Consider the following 18,323-nt stretch of genomic DNA (forward strand, 5'->3'; position numbering starts at 1 on the left):
TTTTTCTTTTAAAGATGTTATTTATTTATTTCAGAGAGGAGAGAGAGAAAACACAAGCGGCAAGGAGGGGCAGAGGGCGAGGGGGAAGCAGACCCTGTGCTGAGCAGGGAGCCCTATGCTCTCTCTCCCTGGGATTGTGACCTGAGCCGAAGGCGGATGCCCAACCGACTGAGCCACCCAGGCGCCCCTCAAACAGATTTTGATGTGCTTCAACATGTTGCATGATCCTCAAAATGAAAAGGCGATTCCAAAGTATTCTGCAAAATTGGGGCGTAGGTGGATCGGAGGGTTTATTTCTCAGGCTACTTGCAGATTTTGTCTTGTGTGAGCAATTCTCCTTTACTCGGTTCTGCCCCTGGAGGGCACCAGAGACTGCTTTACTGCGCAGAGAACCGCCCCCCCCCCCCCCCCCCCCAGGAAAGCCGAGGGTTCTGAGGAAGGAGGCGGCAATTAGCGGTGAACGGGGTTTGTCCTGCCATAAGCAAGGCCCTGCAGAATTCGGCACGGCAGGTGGGTAATAGCCAGGTTACTGGGATCGTGGAAAGACCCAGAAGCCCGAGTTCCAGGTCCAGCTATGCTATCAGCCAGCGGTGTGGCCTTTCAAAAGTCACTTAACTTCTCTGGGCTTTGGTTTCCTCTTGTGTAAAATGGGTGGAAGGAGCTAACCCCAAAAGTGTCTTCCTTCAGTGTTTTAAATTGCTCTAAATCCTAAGGGGCGCCTGGGTGGCTCAGCTGGTGAAGTGTCCGACTCCTGATTTCAGGTCAGGTCAAGATCTCAGGGTTGTGAGATGGAGCTCTGGGTCAGGCTCCACACTCAGCAGAGTCTCTCTCTCTCCCTCGCCTTCTCCCTCTGCCTCTCCCCTGGCTTGGGCTCTCTCTCTCTCTCTCTCTCATATATATCTATAAATCCTTAATAGTAAAGGAAATGGGAAATGATAGAACAGCAGAGATTCTCATTTCCTAGAACTCCTGAGTGTGTCCCTGTCCTGGGCACGGACCCCAAGTGTGGCAAGCTGGCTGTGATGGGGGCAACGTCAAAGCTGTGACTGGCAACACAGGGAGGTGAGGCTCAGGAGATAAACTGAGGGGCGGGGAGTTCACAAGGGCTCCCTCACCCAGGATCTCAGCCGATGATGGGAGCAGGATCTGGAGAAAGAGAAAATGACCGTTTTGTAAGCATCCCACGCTGCCCGGCCTGGGCGGGAGGGCAGCTAGGGACACAGCATAACCCGGACCTCCTCGGAGCCCTTCACTCACTCACCAGCCCCATCGTCTCAGTAGTTTTCTGAGGCACGGATGAGCCTCCTTGACAATTCATTTCCACTCCTGGGCTACGCGGGGTGGTTCAAATCATACCAGCTCGCCGGGGCAGGGAGACGAAATGCACGTAGAAGGTGGTGTTCCTGCAGAAATGAATGAGTGAATCAATGAATGGACGAAGGAGCGAGTGCTCACTCCCGGGTTTGTAGGGATGTCACTGTCATGGGCCAGTCAAGCAAGACAGACGTCTAGGGAAGAGGATCGCTTGCAGATCCTCCACTCTTCGAGAGGAGCCGCGAGGAAGGCAAGGGCCTGTGTTTGGTCTGGGCTGTGCAGACACGCCCCTGTCCAGAAAGTCCCTCTCCTCAAGGGGGCCCCCGGGCAGAGAGATCTACAGTGGAGTGGGGGCAGGGGGCAAGAACTAACCAGAAGGACCGTGGGCCACCGGGGGGCTCAGTGTGGCGAGCTTCCAACTCTTGGTTTCCTCTCAGGTCATGACCTCATGGATCCTGAGATCAAGCCCTGCGTTGGGCTCTGTGCTCATTGGGGTGTCTGCTGGAAGATTCTCTCCCTGTGCGCCCCCCCCCCCCGCCACTCATGTGCATGCACACGTGCGCACGTTCTCTCTCTCTCTCTCTAAAATAAATAGATGTATCTTTTAAAAAAAATAAATAATGGAATGAACGCATAGGAGATGTGCGGTAGGCCGGGGCGCTTGCCTTCTGGACGTTACGCCCCATACTGACACCCTCTTAGGGAGACCCCATAGCCTCCTTTGTCTTAGTTTCCTTACCTGCACAGTGAGAGCCACACTGGCACCTTCCTCTGAAAGGTCTCATGAGGATTAGACAAGACCAACAAGGGCTTTGCAAACTGTTAAGGCAGGTAAGAAAGTCACCTATTTTTATTTTTTAATTTTATTTTAAAGATTCCATTTATTTATTCATGAGAGACACAGAGAGAGAGGCAGAGACACAGGCAGAGGAAGCAGCAGGCCCCATGCAGGGAGCCCGACGTGGGACTCGATCCCGGGTCTCCAGGATCACGCCCTGGGCTGAAGGCAGGTGCTAGACCGCTGAGGCCCCCGGGCTGCCCGAAAGTCACCTATTTTTATCCTGAGAGACAGAAGCGACGTGTGTGTCCCCGGGGCTGCCACGATTGTTACCGTGCCTGCGTGGTGGGTTTCTGGAGACCCTCGCAGGCTTTCCAGAGCCACCTCTGTGCTGACCGCGGGTGGTAGCAAATTAAGAGCACTCCGTGTGTGGCCCGAGTCCCCGCACTGCCACCTGCAGCCTGCCGCTGTAGGCCAGGAGGACGCTTGGGAGCACCTGCAGACTCTTGTGCTCTGCTTTAGACAGCAGACCTGCTTGCCTTTTGCCACCGTAGCCTACACCTTACATGACAGCAGCAGCAGTGACTGCAGAACTTCGCTGCAGTGTAGCCCGCAGGGCCGTGACTGCGTCCCTGGTGCGCCGGGAGAGCCCCGCAGGCCGCGGCAGCGCAGCCAGGCAATACGGACGGGCACGGGTCTGGACACGGGGCTGAGGAGGACAAGTCCTGGGGCCAGACGCTGTAGCATATTCTCAAAACATGCATCTGAAGGCTGATGGACCCTCTTGTCTCCTTGCACCCCGAAAGCCGCTGTGACGTGCACGGGGTAATAACAAACACGCACTGAGGGTCTACAATGTGCCCCAGACTGTAAGTACTTCACGTGCACGACCTCGCTGTTTGAAAACTTTGATTTTTCTTTATGGCGGTAAAAGACACATCACACACAACGCATCTCAACAGTTGTTTAGTGTATGGTTCAATGGCATGAAATACATTCACAGTGTCGTACGGCCGTCACCACAACCGACCTCCAGAATCTTCTCGTCCTCCCCAACAGAAACTATGTGCTAGACTCTAATTCCCCGTGACCCCCGCCCCCCGACCCCTACAGTCTCTATTTTACTTTCCATCACTATAAATTTGCCTGTTCTCGGTCTTGTTTATTAAGTGGAATCATGCAATATTTGTCCTTTTGGGACCAAACTTATTTCACTTAGTGTAATTCCTCAAGGTTCATCCACGTCGTAGCACATGTTAAGGTTGAATAGTATTCCATGTGTGTATACATCACATTGTATTTTGTTTTTATTATTATTTTTTTAAGTAGAGAGAGAGTGAGGGGAGGAGGCTGAGGGAGAGGGGGAATCTGAAGCAGATTCCCTGCTGAGCGACGCAGGCCTTGATCTCAAGACCTGACCCCCAAATCGAGAATGAGCCATTTAACTGGCTGAGCCGCCCAGGCGCCCCTATTTATCCATTCATCTACTGATGTGCCTGTGGGTTTCTGCCTTTTGGCTCTTGAGGTTCAGATGGAAATCCATTTCCTCTAACCCTTCAAGCTCTAAAATCTGTCAGAACTCCCATAGAAGGGATCCCTGGGTGGCTCAGCGGTTTTGCACCTGCCTTTGGCCCGGGGCGTGATCCTGGAGTCCTGGGATCGAGTCCCATGTCAGGCTCCCAGCATGGAGCCTGCTTCTCCCTCTGCCTGTGTCTCTGCCTCTCTCTCTCTCTCTCTCTCTCTCTCTCTATGTCTATCATAAATAAAAAAAATAAATCTTTAAAAAAAAAAGAACTCCCATGGAAATAAGCATAAAAACTGCCGTGAGGTAGCCCCTGAGACGGTCTGAAATGGGGTTTCAGGTATTCTTCTGTCCCCAAGTGTCTTCTTGTTTAATGTTTTTCTCATTCAACATCCCAACTCCAGAGGAACTTGAAATCGCAGAGAGTACGTGTCCCATGAGAAGGTCTGATTAACCAGAGCTTTTCTGTACATCAGCGGAGCGATTACTGACAATCGTGGCCGTGACCCTGCAGTTCCAAAGAAACCCACGTAGCTTCGGGAAGTGTTACAAGAGCTCCAGAAACATGCTTTTTAAAAAGTACAGTTTAGGGGCCCCTGGGTGGCTCAGTTGGTTAAGCATCTGCCTTTGACTCAGGGCATGATCCTGAGGTCCTGGGATTGAGCCCCTGCGTCACGCTTGCTGCTCGGCGGGGAGTCTGCTTCTCCCTCTCCCTCTGCCCCCTTTCCTCACTTGTGGGCACTCTCTCTGCCTCTCAAATAAATACAATCTTAAAAAAAAATAAAAAAAATAGGGGCGCCTGGGTTGCTCAGTCGGTTATGCATCTCCCTTCGGCTCAGGTCATGATCCCAGGGTCCTAGAATCAAGTCCCGCATTGGGCTCCCTGCTCAACGGGGAGGCTGCTTCTCCCTCTCCCTCTGCCTGCCGCTCCCCCTACTTGTGCTCTGTGTGTGTTAAAATAAATGCATAACAAAAAACAAAATAAAATATACAATTCAGGGGCTCCTGGGTGGCTCAGATGGTTGAGCATCTGCCTTCCCTGTGGGTCGTGATCTCCAGGTCCTGGGCTCGAGCCCCATGTTGGGCTCCCAGCTTGGTTGGGAGGCTGCGTCTCTCTCTGCCTCTCCTCCTGCTTGTGCTCTCTCCGTCTCTATCTCTCTCTCAAATGAAGAAACATAAAATCTCAAAAAAAAATAAAACCCATAATAATTCAGTGGCATTAAGGACATTCACTGCTGTGCAGCCGCCAGCACCAGACATCTCCAGAACGTTTTCCTCATTCCAAACCGAAACACCACTCACTCTACTACACCTTCCTCTCCCCCTTCCCCGCAGTCCCTCGTAACTGGTCTACCTCTGGTCTCTCTGAGTTTGGCTACTCTAGGTCCCCCATCAATGGAATCATATATATTTGTTTGTGGCTTATTTCACTTAGCGTATTCCTCATCCACGTTGTAGCAGGTGTCAGAACTGCATTCCTTTTAAGGCCGAATCATAGCCATTGTGTGTCCATATATATCCCACATTTTGTTTCTCTGTTCCTCCGTTGATGACCGTTGTGGTTGTCTCTGCCCTTTGGCTATTGTGACTAACGCTGGCTGCTATGAACACAGGTGTACAAGTAGCTGCCCAGAAATGGGCTTTGTATCATGGTCTTGTTCTCCTGGGTAAATCCTATATCCATGGTAACTTCCCATGAGCCAGAAAATTTGACTAATTAGCATAGTCCATTCCCTCATTAGTCTTGGTAAGGACTTTGCTCGGAACATGTGTCGGAAGCCCAGGAGGCAGTGACGGGGAATGACACCCGTCTCACAGCTGGACGCGGGCCCCAGCAGGCAGGCCGCGGGACCCCAGTGGCACCCCAGTGGCACCTCCGCAGGGTGCCCAGCACCTGGCATGGGCAACCAGACCCGTGTCTGGAAATCCCATCCTGCTCCTACCTTCTGCACCCCCCTGTCGGGGTTCTAGCAGCTTTTCCAAAAAGGTAAGGACTTGAGGAACATTTGTTCTGAATTAAGCTTGGCCTCAGTTAAAGTGTTATCATGTATGTAAAAGCTCGAATTACAGAGGCCGCCTCCAGCCAGTGAATGGCACCGCGCGGCTGCTCAGAGAGGTGGAAAATTCTGAGGCCCCTCCAGCCCGGTTTCAGGAAAAGCGCTCTGAGTGGGGTGGAGAGGGGCCAGCTGGTGATGTCAAGGGATTTATAAAGGAGATTTCAAGACCTTTTAAGGGAGTGAGGCATTTGCTGATGATGGAAAACTGCCTAAGCTGGGTCTGGCCTCAACACTTCATTTGCTAGTTGTCCTGAAATGCTTATAATTTTCAAAAAATACATATTGTGCCCCTCCCTTTGCGTGCAGTTCAAAAGAGGGCATTGCCTGTGGTGAGAGGAACCTGTTAGGGTGATCAGAGTCGGGGGTCACGGGACCTGAGCTCTCACAGCACACTAGGGCCCAAAGTGGCCCATCTGGGACCTGGGATAGAAAATCAAATGCCCGCAACACACCTGGCTGCATTGCACATCTGTATTTTTCTTTCTTTCTTTCTTTCTTTCTTTCTTTCTTTCTTTCTTTCTTTCTTTCTTTCTTTCTTTCTTTTTTTTCTTCTTTCTTTCTTTCTTTCTTTCTTTCTTTCTTTCTTTCTTTCTTTCTTTCTTCTTTCTCACACTAGGGGCTGTGGGGAGGGGGGTCTGGAGGACACTTATTTTTTTAAGCAGCTACAAAGCTGCTTAGCGGCTTTGCACCTCCAAAGAGAGATCTGAAAATAAAATATTTACTTACATTGCCTTTCCAAGTGTTTTCCATACTCTTGTCAAAATGGTCAGGCCTTTTTTTTTTCCCCCAAGGCTTCTTATCTTAAGAATGTGGGTTTTATAAAGAGGAACCAAGATCGATTACAACCACAGAGTAGATTGAGTGGAGCAGATAAGCTCCAACTCTAGCAGCTGGGCTTACTTTGTGTTTTAAGCAGATAACGAAGGAAAGCAGGCCTAGATTTAGGAACGGAGATCTAAGTCGGGAGGAATAAAAGTGAAGGTCCTAGATCCGACTTTGAGCCGAGCAGCTAAAACTAAAGAAAATTCTCCTTGCCATCACGGAGCACGAAAACAAACAAATAAACCACACAAAAACCAAACAGAGGACCAAATACAATAGTATTCAAATTGCCACCCAAAGAGAGGGCCCAAAGCTAAAGTGGAATAGAAGCAAGAATTAGGAAGCATCTGGAAGCAAGTGATGCAGAGATACTTTGAGGGCCCGCCGTGCTGAGGGGAACTGTTTGCAGCTCCGTTTTCATCATCCTTTCTTTGTAGGGACTGGGGAACACGCTCTTAGGATCTGGAAATTCCAATCGTCTGCTTTAGTGCCCATTTTTCAATTGTAGCTGAAATAAAAGGGTCAGGAGACCTATGCTGTTTTCCTTTTCCTTTGCTGAGCAGAGGGGTGATCTTCTGAATTACACCCTGGGTCACATCCCAGTTCAAATGTTTCCCACGGAAGAGCGCGGTCCTGGCAGCCTGGTGCAGACGGCGCCTGCATGCTGCTTCCAGACTCTCTGGCCGGCCTCGCCTCCAACTGCCCTGGCTTGCAGGGCTCTCCTTCTGGAGAGCTGGTCTCCTCACTGTCTCCTCAAGACACTTGGTGGTTTATTAGTGTCTCTGCAGACCCGCCTCCACGTCTTCTGAGCTCCTCCTGCTGGGTAATGAAATCCTTTTCATTTCAGACCAGTCTTAAGCCTTCCCTTCCCTCCCATGGTCCTTTTTATGCTCAGATGGCACATTCTCTTTCACCCTTAGAAGTGTCTCCTTAAGGTGTAGACCTCTCTCACATCCCCTGCTATCCACCCCCCTGCTGAGAAACTATCATTAGTTTTTGTTACATATGATGTTAGTTTTTGTTAAATATGATTTTATTGCCTTTGGTCAACAGGCTCTTTGGTGAAAAGCTGTGGAACTAATAAAAATTTCTCAGGCAGCCCTGGGGGCTCAGCGGTTTAATGCCTGCTTTTGGCCCAGGGTGTGATCCTGGTGACCTGGGATCGAGTCCCATGTTGGGCTCCCTGCATGGAGCCTGCTTCTGCCTCTGCCTGTGTCTTTGCCTCTCTCTCTCTCTCTCTCTCTCTCTCTCTCTGTCATGAAAAAATAAATAAAATCTTTAAAAAAAGATTTCTCACCTGAAATATTGAACAGGACCAAGAAACACAGCTCATTTGAAAAGGAATCTGAATTCAAAAGGCAAGGAATGGTGGTCCCACCATCCGGGAGAGATTAGGAGAATCTCCATGAGAAAGGGGGCTCAGACCCCGCCAGGCACCCAACCTTCTTCCTTAAATTCGACATTCTAGGGACCCAGCGCTTCTCTTGGCCTTTTGGCCTTTCGGCTAAGATCCAGTGCAAAATTCTGCAGCCTGTGCTCCTTTCTCAAGATCTCCTTCCACGAGTGTTCCAAGAGAAGGAAGGCTGTGGCAGCATGTGGACCCTCTGAGAAGGTCCCAAACCTTCCATACTATTTGTTTCTTGTCTCTTGGGTCCAAGGATGGGTAGGAAGGTGTTACAGAAGCCCAGAAGGCAGGAGCTCCTACCTTTCTGTCTTTTCCTCTGTACTGGCAAGCCTGGAGCACAAACCTTCCTGTGGAAGTCGATTTGAAAGAGGGTTTATTTATAAAAATGTAATATGCACACTTTTGTAGACAGAGAAGCTTACCTTTCAAACAAATAAATGGGAAATGCGGCCTGCCCTTGGCATAGGGGCGTGGGTCAGTTTCAATTAAGGGGAAAAAAATAATGTAAGCCAGCATTACAATGTGTCATATCTTGCAGGATAATCTTTTTAATGGGGAAAACATCCCAAATTAGTGTTTAGGTAATAAAAATAAGATCATAATAAGCCAGTGGATTAGACACCATTAGTGATAGATATTTTTTTTTCTAGAGACATCATTTAATATCTTTATTGCCATCTTTTAAAATGGGCTAATGAGGGGTGCCTGGGTGGCTCAGTCAGTTGGGTGTCTGCCTTCGGCTCCGGTTGTGATCTCAGGGTCCTGGGATGGAGCCCCGCGTGGGGTTCCCTGCTCTGCGGGGAGCCTGCTTCTCCCTCTCCCTCTACCTCTCCCCACTGTGCATGTGTGCTCTCTCTCTCTCTTTCTCTCTGTCAAATAAATAAATGAATAAAAATCTTTAAAAAGGGGGGGGGGGCTAATGAGCAGGTGACAGCACAGTATGATGGAGACAATACTGGACCAGGTGTTTTTTTTTTATTTTTATTTTTTTATAGCCAGGATTCTAGTCCTACCTTTGCCATTCAAGAACTGGGATCTTAGGCAATCTGGGCTTAGGTTTCTCTGCTGTCAAATAAGAGACTTTGAGGATCTGTAATGATTTTTCCAGTTCTAAAATCTTATGCCAATATGATTTTTATCATGTATTTGCAGGCCTACCTTGGATATCTTTGCAAGTTCTTTATGTGAAACTTTCATCTTATTTATCATGAATAAATTCACTATTCTTTTTTTTTTCTTTTAAAGATTTTATTTATTTATTCATAAGAGACACAGAGAAAGAGGCAGAGACATAGGCAGAGGGAGAAGCAGGCTCCATGCAGGGAGCCCGATGTGGGAACCAATCCCAGGATCCCGGGATCACGACCTGATCCAAAGGCAGACGCTCAACCACTGAGCCACCCAGGTGCCCCAATTCACTATTGTATAAAACAAAACTAAAACAACAACAACAAAAAAAAACCAAACACAAAACCAGAAAAATCCAAATCCAAAAACCAACTCTTCAGTCCTGTGTTTCAACAGATTTGAGCTTAGATTGAATTCTGAACCCTGAGTTCTGAGTTTTCTCCCGGGCTGCAATAGCCTTAAACAAGGTCTTCCTTATCTACTAAGGAAAAAAAAAAAGGGCTAATGATTTCCAACTCTCTATGCCCCAGGAGACACTGTCAGGTTAAAAAAAAGAATTTGAATTTTTTGGAGCTAGTTATCTAGCAGGAGGAAATCATTATTTATTCTTAATATTTGATATGATTTATACAAAGATTTTGTGAGTTCAATCCATGTGTGTATCTGAGCAGTACTGGGCAAACTGACATAATCTTCATTCTTTGCTGATTAAACTTACGGGAGGATTCCCAGGATCCATTATTCTATGATCTACACAAGTTACTTCCTCCTCTTAGTTTCCTCATCTGTAAAATGGGTATATTGATTATACTTATCTCATATGGCCAAGTAAGACAATGCACAGGAAGTATATTGTCAAGTAGGTATTTTACTACCAAAAGCAAATGAATTTTAGTTCCAAACGTGTTAAAAATGAAGTTTGCTGTCCATTTACTTAAAACTCATCATCGTGTGAGGAAGAGATCCCTGAGGTAGGAGCTCTAGTTTACAGTGAGGACTAGGCTTAATCTCCCCAGGTTTCTGTTTCTTTGTTTTATAACAAAGGAGCTGGACTAGGCATGCCTGGGTGGCTCAGTCGGTTGGGTGGCTGACTTTGGCTTGGGTCATGATTTCAAGATCCTGGGATCAAGCCCCATGTTGGGCTCCCCACTTAGCAGGGAGTCTGCTTGTTCCTCTCCCTCTGCTCATCACCCTGCTCAGACTCTCTCTCTTCCTCTCTCATAAATGGATTTTATCCATTTAAAAAGTCACTTATTAAAAAAAAAGAAAAAAGGAAGCTGGATTAGAGGACCTTTAAGTAACTTCCAGTTCTAAAGGGATTTAGGAAATTTTTTCAATTCATTTTTAAACAAAGTTTTAATAAAATTTAACATAGCAAGTATTATATGCTTTAGCAATTTATATTTTAATTAAATGTCCTTCAGATTAAAATAGTATTATGCAGTTTCTAAATACAGAAGGTTATGGAAAGTGGTAAAACTTGATTCATTTTAAAAAGTAGATTTGGAAATGCTGTGGGAAATTCAATTATATTTAAAGGTGCAAAAACAAGATTGAAATCGCTGCTAAAAATAAGGAAATTTACTTTGGATGCCCATTGTTTCTGGAAGAAGGGTGTTTTTATGCCCGTGGGGCTCTGACGTATTAGGTGGAGGCCAAAGCAGAGAACAGGCCTCTCCTTTTTGGAACATTTCATCTAACTGAAGTGGAATGAATATAGCAACAATACACATCTAAATAAAACATAGTCCCTGAATTTGATATGCATCTCATTTGCAGTAAGAAGACTTTTGTGGCAGGGCTCCTGGGTGGCTCAGTCAGTTAAGCATCTGCCTTTGGCTCAGGTTGTGATCCCCAAGTGCTCCAGGATCCAGCCCCTCATCGGGCTCCCAGCTCAGCGGGGAGTCTGCTTTTCCTTCTGCTCCTGACCTTGCTTGCGCTCTCTCTCTCAAATAAGTGAATTAAAAAAAAAAAAAAAAAGACTTTCATGGCAATCCAGGCCATGATGGAAACACCTTGTGACATAGAATTGGATTCATATTCCGGTTCCTTTCCTTACTAAGTATGTGACCTTGGGAAAGTTTGTAACTCATTTGTGCCTCAGTTTCTTCAAAAATGGGACGAATCTTAGGAGTGTCAATATTAAATGAGATAATACATGTAAGCCTCTAAGAAAAATGCCTGACACACAGAAAAAGCTCAGTGAACATTAGCTATTATTATTCGATTTCATAAATTACTACTAGATGTCTGTTATGGAGTAGTCACTGTATCAGACCCTGAAATATCTTTGGGGGTTCAGCTTTTTGGGTCTGGTCTACGATGTGTTAAAGAGTTAGATAAGAAATTCCAAAAATTTAACAGTCCAATGGGACACAAGTAAATCTAGATAAAAGCCCCTTTGGAGTCAAGAGACTGTATTTTTAATTTATTTTTAAAATTTAATTTAAAAAAAGATTTTATTTATTTGAGAGAGAGAGGGAGAGCGAGAGAGAGCATGAGCTGTGAGAGAGGCAGATGGAGATGAAGAAGTAAATTCCCAGCTGAGCAGGGAGCCTGATGCAGGGCTTGATCCTGGGGCACTTGGGGATCATGGCCTGAGCTGAAAGCAGATGTTCCACCGACTGAGCCACCAGGCGCCCCGAGAGTCAAAAGACTTTAAATTCAGGAAAGAAAAGGAGATGTCAACGAGTTGCTTGAGGTCTTGCCTTGCAGTTGTCGAGTTCCTGTGCAGGTTTTAGAGGGCACATAATGATGCATATATTAAAAACTACGGTGACATTCAGAGAGTCAGACATGCCTGATTAGACTTTCATGTTCTGTATTTATAAAGACGTGAGTGGTGCGTTTCCTGAGTGCAAATGATTGTTGGCTATGACTAATATTTATGACTATAATAAAATCTATACAGCATAAAGTACGCAATGAATTTGTTCTAGTCATCGGCTTACTTTTATTTAAGGGGATACCCTAGAAGGTGCTATATCTTGACCAGCAATTTCAGCAGATAGGGAGGAAGCAAAATATAGGACAGGACAATTGTACTTTAGCACCAGGACGCAAAATGAGAAGTAGAATTATGGCAGTAAGGCACTCTGTTATATAAATTTATCATGGAAACGGCATAGGAACATATGCCTTTTGCAAACAACACTGTGTTGCTTTGTCTTGCTTCCAAGCCGGGCCCCTATAACAATTGATGGCGTTTGGTTGGGAGCTGCCTTGGGTGGACGTGTCCACAGGGCATCAAAAGCAGGCTTAAGGTAATGAATGCAACCTTCTTTCCTCCTCCTCAGGTGAGCCCACCATTTGGTCTCAGTTGATCTCATGTTGGACTGGTTTGGCACCAGTTCATTTAGTTGCTTCTGGTGACTTTGGGATAACGTGAAGCCGTGGAAATCATTTTTTCCTGTACCACCCTACCTTCGAGGTTTCAGCAGAAACCTATGGCAGAGACTTCTGGGACTCCTTCATTTGCACATCCCGCAAGGCAAAAGCTCTTGATGGAAAGGAGAAAAGCCAGTGGGTCTCTTCTTACCAATAGGCAAATTGCAGCATTTAGGAAGGTAGGAAGAATAGGACTGCAAATAACTTGGAAGTTCATCTTGTCCATAACCGGTTACCGAAGGTTTATTTTATTTTATTTTAAATATTTTATTTATTTATTCATGAGAAACACACACACACACACACACACACAGAGGCAAAGACATAGGCAGAGGGAGAAGCGGGCTCCATGCAGGGAGCCCAACGTGGGACTCGATCCCAGGACTCCAGGATCAGGCCCTGGGCCAAAGGCAGGTACCAAACCGCTGAGCCACCCAGGGATCCCCTACAGAAGGTTTAATTAAGAAAAATAAAAAAGGTTGAGGATTCTCCTGCCCTTAGTATTCCTTTCTTGGCCTACTCCATATCCACAGGCTGATGGCTCCCTAATATTAAAACCATTCCCAGGGCAGCCCTGGTGGCTCCGCAGTTTAGCGCCGCCTTCAGCCCAGGGCGTGACTCTGGGGTCTCTGGATCGAGTCCCACGTCGGGCCCCTGCATGGAGCCTGCTTCTCCCTCTGCCTGTGTCTCTGCCCCACCCCCCTCTGTGTCTCTCATGAATAAATAAACAAAATCTTTAAATAAATAAATAAATAAATAAATAACACATTCCCAAAGGCATCCCCCGGGCCCCGTTACACAAGCCACAGATCCCCCGCTGAAAAGGAGCAAGAAGCTCCCGCGATGCTCCCCCGCTCGGGGTACAGTGTGGATCGTCCAGGGAACAGGGAACTCTCAGAATGAGTGATTCTGAGACCCCAGGACCCCAGGACCCCAGGACTTGGGCCTTCCCGGGAGAACCTAAACACACGGCAGTAAACGTCGCCCCTCCCCCGGCCCCAAAAGGAAAAACAAAGCGTCGGGGGCGCTGCGGCGTGAGCGTGCACACAGGCGGGGCTGAGCCCGGGCGCGGGGCGCGGGCGGCAGGTCGGGGGGACTTTCACCTGCTCCGCGGGCGGGCGGGCGGGCGGCGCGGGGGCGGGGCCAGGGGCGGGGCCAAGGGCGGGCGGCGGGCGGGGCCGTGGGCGGGGCCGTGGGCGGGGCCTGGGTCCACTGGGCGGGGCCTGGGTCCAGTGGGCGGAGCCTGCCCGGGCCCGCCCCGCGGGAGGAGCGCTCGCCGGCGGCCGATCGGGCGTCTCGGTGACAGGCACCCCGCTCCGCCGCCGCCGCCGCCGCCGCCTTTTCTTCCTCGTCCGGGGCAGCCGCCGCGCCGGGTCCCCTTCGGGCCGCGCGCCCCCCGCTCCCCTCCCCCGGGCCGCCGCCGCCCGCCCGCCCGCTCCCGCCGCCGCCCTCCTCGCCCGCAGGAATCGCGCGGCCGCAGCGCCGCCCGCAGCCCCGCCGCCCGCTGCCGCCGGCCCTCGGCTCCCGGCTCCCGGCTCCCGGCTCCCGGCTCCCGGCTCCCGGCGCCCGCGCCCCTCCCTCCCCGGGCCGCCAGCCCCTTCCCGCCGCCGCGCCTGGAGGAGCCGGTCCCCGGGTCACCATGCCCAGCAAAACCAAGTACAACCTTGTGGACGATGGGCACGACCTGCGGATCCCCCTGCACAACGAGGACGCCTTCCAGCACGGCATCTGCTTCGAAGCCAAGGTGAGGCCCCCACCCGGGGGGCAGGTGCCTCCCCCGTCGGGCCGCATTCCGCGGGCTGCCGCCCGGTGCTGCTCCCGAGCAGCCGCGAAGTTTGGGCGGCCTCGCCTCGCCGCCCCCCGACCTGCAGACACCCCCATCCTCACCTCCGGGTCCGCCCGACTTCCCGATCCTTCCTCCGGAGCCGGAGAAGCCAGCGGGGGCGGGGGGACGCGCAGCGGGTCCCCGGGGTCTGTAGAATCGCTTTAGGGGACGCTCTGGTGCTATTTACCTGCTGGGATCCCGTGGGAGACGTGCTTTCACGTTTTTTTGTTTTTTTTTTTGTTTTTTTTTGTTTTTTGTTTTTTTTTTTAAGGGGGAATGCCGACTTCCTGATGGAAGGAAAAATAACACAGGGGTGTTTCTGTTTTTGTTTTAGATTTCCAGGTAGCCGGGCCCAGGTGTCAAGTCACTTCTTAAATGTCTGGCCACGACTCCGTTGCAAGTGCCAGTCATGGGAGGGGGGAGGGGGAGGGGGAGAGCCGCCCGTTGGCTAGTTTGGTGGCGTAATGGGAAGTTTCAGCGGCCAGCGGGGAACGGCTGCTGGAGAATTCAGCGGGGATGACTGGAATTTTCGGCGCGGGGGCAGAGCCCCAGGTCGGCCCTTGGGGGGGGGGAGGCGCGGCGCCTGGCTCGGGCCCCCCCCCAGCGATGCGCTTCCCGGTTTCTGCAATCCCAGCCCGGGCTCCCCGGCCCATCACCTGCGGAAAGTGCTTCTGCGCTTCCTTCTCGCCACCTGACCCCAAAGACCCGGAGTTTCTCAGCACCTGCAGTGTGCATGTCGCTGATAAGTGACAGAAGGCATTGCCACTCAGTGTGGGCTGTTTGTTTGTTTTTTAGGTTCTCGCTGGTTTTGAAAAGAGCGTACTTAAGGTGTGGAGACCCATTTACTCCTCCTCCTTCCCTTTATTCCTTCATGACTCCCTGGCTGCAGGGTGTCCTCTCAGGCGAGGATGATTCCGTCAGGTGGCTACTTCAGTTTGTGAAACGTCTTTCCAATGCCTGATATGGGCCCAGCGCAGTTATCTTTAGATATAGATATTTTTTTCTTTTCGTGAAGGTGTGTGAATTGGTGAATCTTGACCTCTGCCCCTGGTTAACCTTCCCCCAACCATATCTGCTAGAGCTAGGACACCCCCTGCCCCCCCACCTCCACCACCACTCCACCCCAACCCTGCAGTGGAATGCAGGGCCGAATTACTTGGGTATGGCTGGGACCAGAGTGGGGCTGTAGCCAAGATCTTATCTTGCTTCTCTCAGAATAGATCTGGTCTCGGTCTAAGATGGGATGTTTGGGTTAAATTTTGTCCAGGTCTGTTGCTTTGATGAGCAAGTTTTTCACTTTAAAGTATGGGTTTTCATCATGATCAGGATTGTTGGGTAGACATAAACTGGGGAACTGGCATTGCCTTGTTTGGTTCACTCAGTTTCACAAGAATGAGGGCGAGAAGAGGGATCAAGAATTAAAGTGCTTTAAAACCTTTTTATTTATTTACTTATTTATTTTTTAAACCTTTTTATTCTTTTGGCACAGTCTTTGCCGTTTGGTCCGAACTAGGTCTCAAAACTTGGTATGCACAAGAATCCGATTGGAAAGGCTGATTTTTGCCACCCTAGTTCTAATTTGACACATCTGGGGGGGAGCCTGGGACTGGGTACCCTTAATGAGAATTGCAGGTGATTTAATGCAAGTGGCTGAGACCAGGCTTTCAGAAACATTGGGCTTGAGGCTTGCCTCCAACTTGCTGGATCTTACCTTCACTTTCCCAACATGCAATTTCTGTTCTAAGCAAACATCTGGGGGCTGCATGATGTAGTTCCTATAGTAACTTCCCTGGGTTCACACATAGTGGGGCTTGATTAGAGGAGGGGGGAGCCACAGCTGGTCCAGGCTGTGTTCTCAATGCAGATCTGAGACATGGAGGTCCAAGGAGTTCTGCTCTGAGAATGGCCAGGCTGACTGGGGACTGGATTCCTAGCTCCCAGCCCTTCATAATCAACAACTGGACACCAGTACCTTCCAACCCCATCAGCCAAGACCTGAGTAGAGATGCATCCAGCAAGCTCATCCTCTGGCTGGTTTCCACCTCCCACCAGAGCAGTTTGTGAACCTGCAGACTCACTGGGATTTCAGGGTTAAATCCACACCACTGTTCCTCCCTTGTTTTGGAAAAGCACAGGCTGTCAAATGTAAATGTATTCTTGCTGCCTTGTCAGATCCCCTTGGAAAACGAGCCCAGGTCTTTCTCTCCCAAGGGCTGGCAGTTTTTCAGAATCAACACTGGATGGAGCGACTGTTTGGATGGAGGCCTCTCATTTCCAGGCTTCTGTAGAGATTGAAAGGTTATGGCTGGGGTTGAAGGGTATCTAGGAGTCGGAGGGTCTGTGCATTTAAAAACAACATCATGGGGGCGCCTGGATGGCTCAGCTGGTTGACTGGCTGTTGATTTCGGCTCAGGTCATGATCTCAGCGTCCTGAGGTCGAGCCCCAAGTTGTGCTCTCAAGCAGCTTGGAGCCTGCTTGAGATTCTCTGTCCCCTCTCCCCCTGCTCACTCACTCTCTCAAAAAAAGGGGGGGGGGGGAAGGTAATGAAAAACAACATCATGCATTTAATGATTAAACAGAGTCCTGGATGTGTTTCATGTGCAGTTTCATGTAATTCTTACTGCTCCCCTAGAGGCGCGTCTCTTTATGTCTTATAAATGAGGATATGGGCTCAGGGAGGTTGTTGCCTCTGCTTTAGTGCACACAGCTGTGGATGGCAAAGCCAGCATTTAAACCTGGGAGCTTTGACTTCAGACTCCTGGATCCAGTGCTTATTTAATCATTTTTTATGGAGTGTTCATTCTGTGCTGGGCAGTGGTCTGATTCACAGCCCACTGGTGGGGCATCCTCGGGTTGCTGGCCTCTCGGACTCTGATGTGGGCAATTACTTAAACTTTTAATGCTGGCTGTTCCCAGGCATCCCCTTGAATTGGTAGCTGCACCCAAGGGGTTACCTGCTCTCCATGGGTGCCAGGCCTGGGCGGTAAAATCTCACTCATAAAGCCCCTCTGTACCTGCTTCTCCCTTTCCCGTGTGTCCTCCTGGTGGCCAGTGCCATTGACTGTCTCCCCTAGCAGGGTGAGGAGGAGACTGCTAATGGCTTTGGGGCAAAGAATAATACAAGTATTAGTGACATAGTTATGACTTGCATTTTGTAGGAGATTTTTTTATTTGCATAGGGGTTTCCCATACAAAGAATTTGCTTCGTATAGAAACAGAAAAGTTCTTTTCTCAGATGAAAACAGATGGAGGGGCGCCTGGGTGGCTCAGTCGGTTAAGCGTCTGCCTTCGGCTCAGGTCATGATCCTGGGGGTCCTGGGATGGAGCCCCATCCGGCTCCCTGCTCCGTGGGGAGCCTGCATTTCCCTCCCCCTCTACTTGCTGCTCTCCCCGCTTGTGCTCTCTCTCTGTCTCTGTCAAATGAATAAATAAAATCTTAAAAAAAAAGACAACAATTGGAGATCAGAGGCATTAACTCAGCTAGACTCAGAGAACCGCTGGGACGATATGCTTCTAGCTGATATTTAGTGAGCACTTACTATGAGCCGTGGAGCCGCCGCCCCATTCGATCCTCGTGCCCCACTGCTGTTGTCACCTGGTCCATGGTCCCTCCTCTTGGTGCCACAGTAGTTGCCCCTCTGTCTACACAACACTCATCGCCCAGCCTGTTCCCCGAGACCACGTGCATGGCACAGACTGTCACAATGGAAAGCCCCTTAGCTCACCTGGCACAACCTCATTTTACAGATGAGGAAATTGCAGCGCAGGGGAAAGTCGCTGACTCAGGGTCACCTCGCTAGGTGAGGACAGAACCGGGACTCATCCCTCATTGCCTGGCTTCCAGTTAGTTCCACTGCTCTATTGCTGCTTCACAGACTACCTGAAGACAAAGGGGCTTTCAACAACATGTTTATTCGTGGGCCAGGCTTTGGGCCGGGCAGGGCTGGGCTGTTCTTACGTCCTATGTGGTGTTGACTGGTTCACTCATTTGGCTTCATTCAGCTGTGGCTGGGCTGGAAGGTCCTAGAAGGCATTGCTCATGTGGCTGGTCCTCCGTGCAGTGGTTCTCTCCACGGGGTGGCCT

The 18,323-nt window shown here is 49.6% G+C and overlaps 1 protein-coding gene and 2 long non-coding RNA genes across 9 annotated transcripts in view; 1 reads left to right on the forward strand and 2 right to left on the reverse strand.

The window, feature by feature from the left end:
* Window positions 1–430: 430 nt before the first annotated feature.
* Window positions 431–14,744, reverse strand: LOC140626667 (uncharacterized). The gene is made up of 3 exons (XR_012025716.1): window positions 14,301–14,744; window positions 1,262–1,403; window positions 431–1,146 (listed from the first exon to the last, which is right to left on the reverse strand). It is a non-coding gene; the product is annotated as an uncharacterized lncRNA (long non-coding RNA).
* LOC140626670 (uncharacterized) lies at window positions 6,755–8,192 on the reverse strand. Its single transcript, XR_012025721.1, has 2 exons — window positions 7,791–8,192; window positions 6,755–7,312 (listed from the first exon to the last, which is right to left on the reverse strand). It is a non-coding gene; the product is annotated as an uncharacterized lncRNA (long non-coding RNA).
* Window positions 13,933–18,323, forward strand: part of NOS1AP (nitric oxide synthase 1 adaptor protein) — a 277,804-nt gene continuing 273,413 nt past the window's right edge. For 2 of the 7 annotated variants that reach the window (XM_072814409.1, XM_072814412.1), the window contains exon 1: window positions 13,934–14,157. In XM_072814409.1, the coding sequence (XP_072670510.1) occupies window positions 14,053–14,157 (105 nt within the window). In that variant the 5' untranslated portion in view covers window positions 13,934–14,052. Of the gene's footprint in view, window positions 14,158–18,323 lie in introns of all 7 variants that reach the window. The other 5 variants (XM_072814422.1, XM_072814423.1, XM_072814408.1 and 2 more) reach the window with 4 other exon arrangements.

The sequence above is a fragment of the Canis lupus genome, chromosome 38, assembly GCF_048164855.1.
Source record: "Canis lupus baileyi chromosome 38, mCanLup2.hap1, whole genome shotgun sequence".
NCBI lineage: Eukaryota > Metazoa > Chordata > Mammalia > Carnivora > Canidae > Canis > Canis lupus.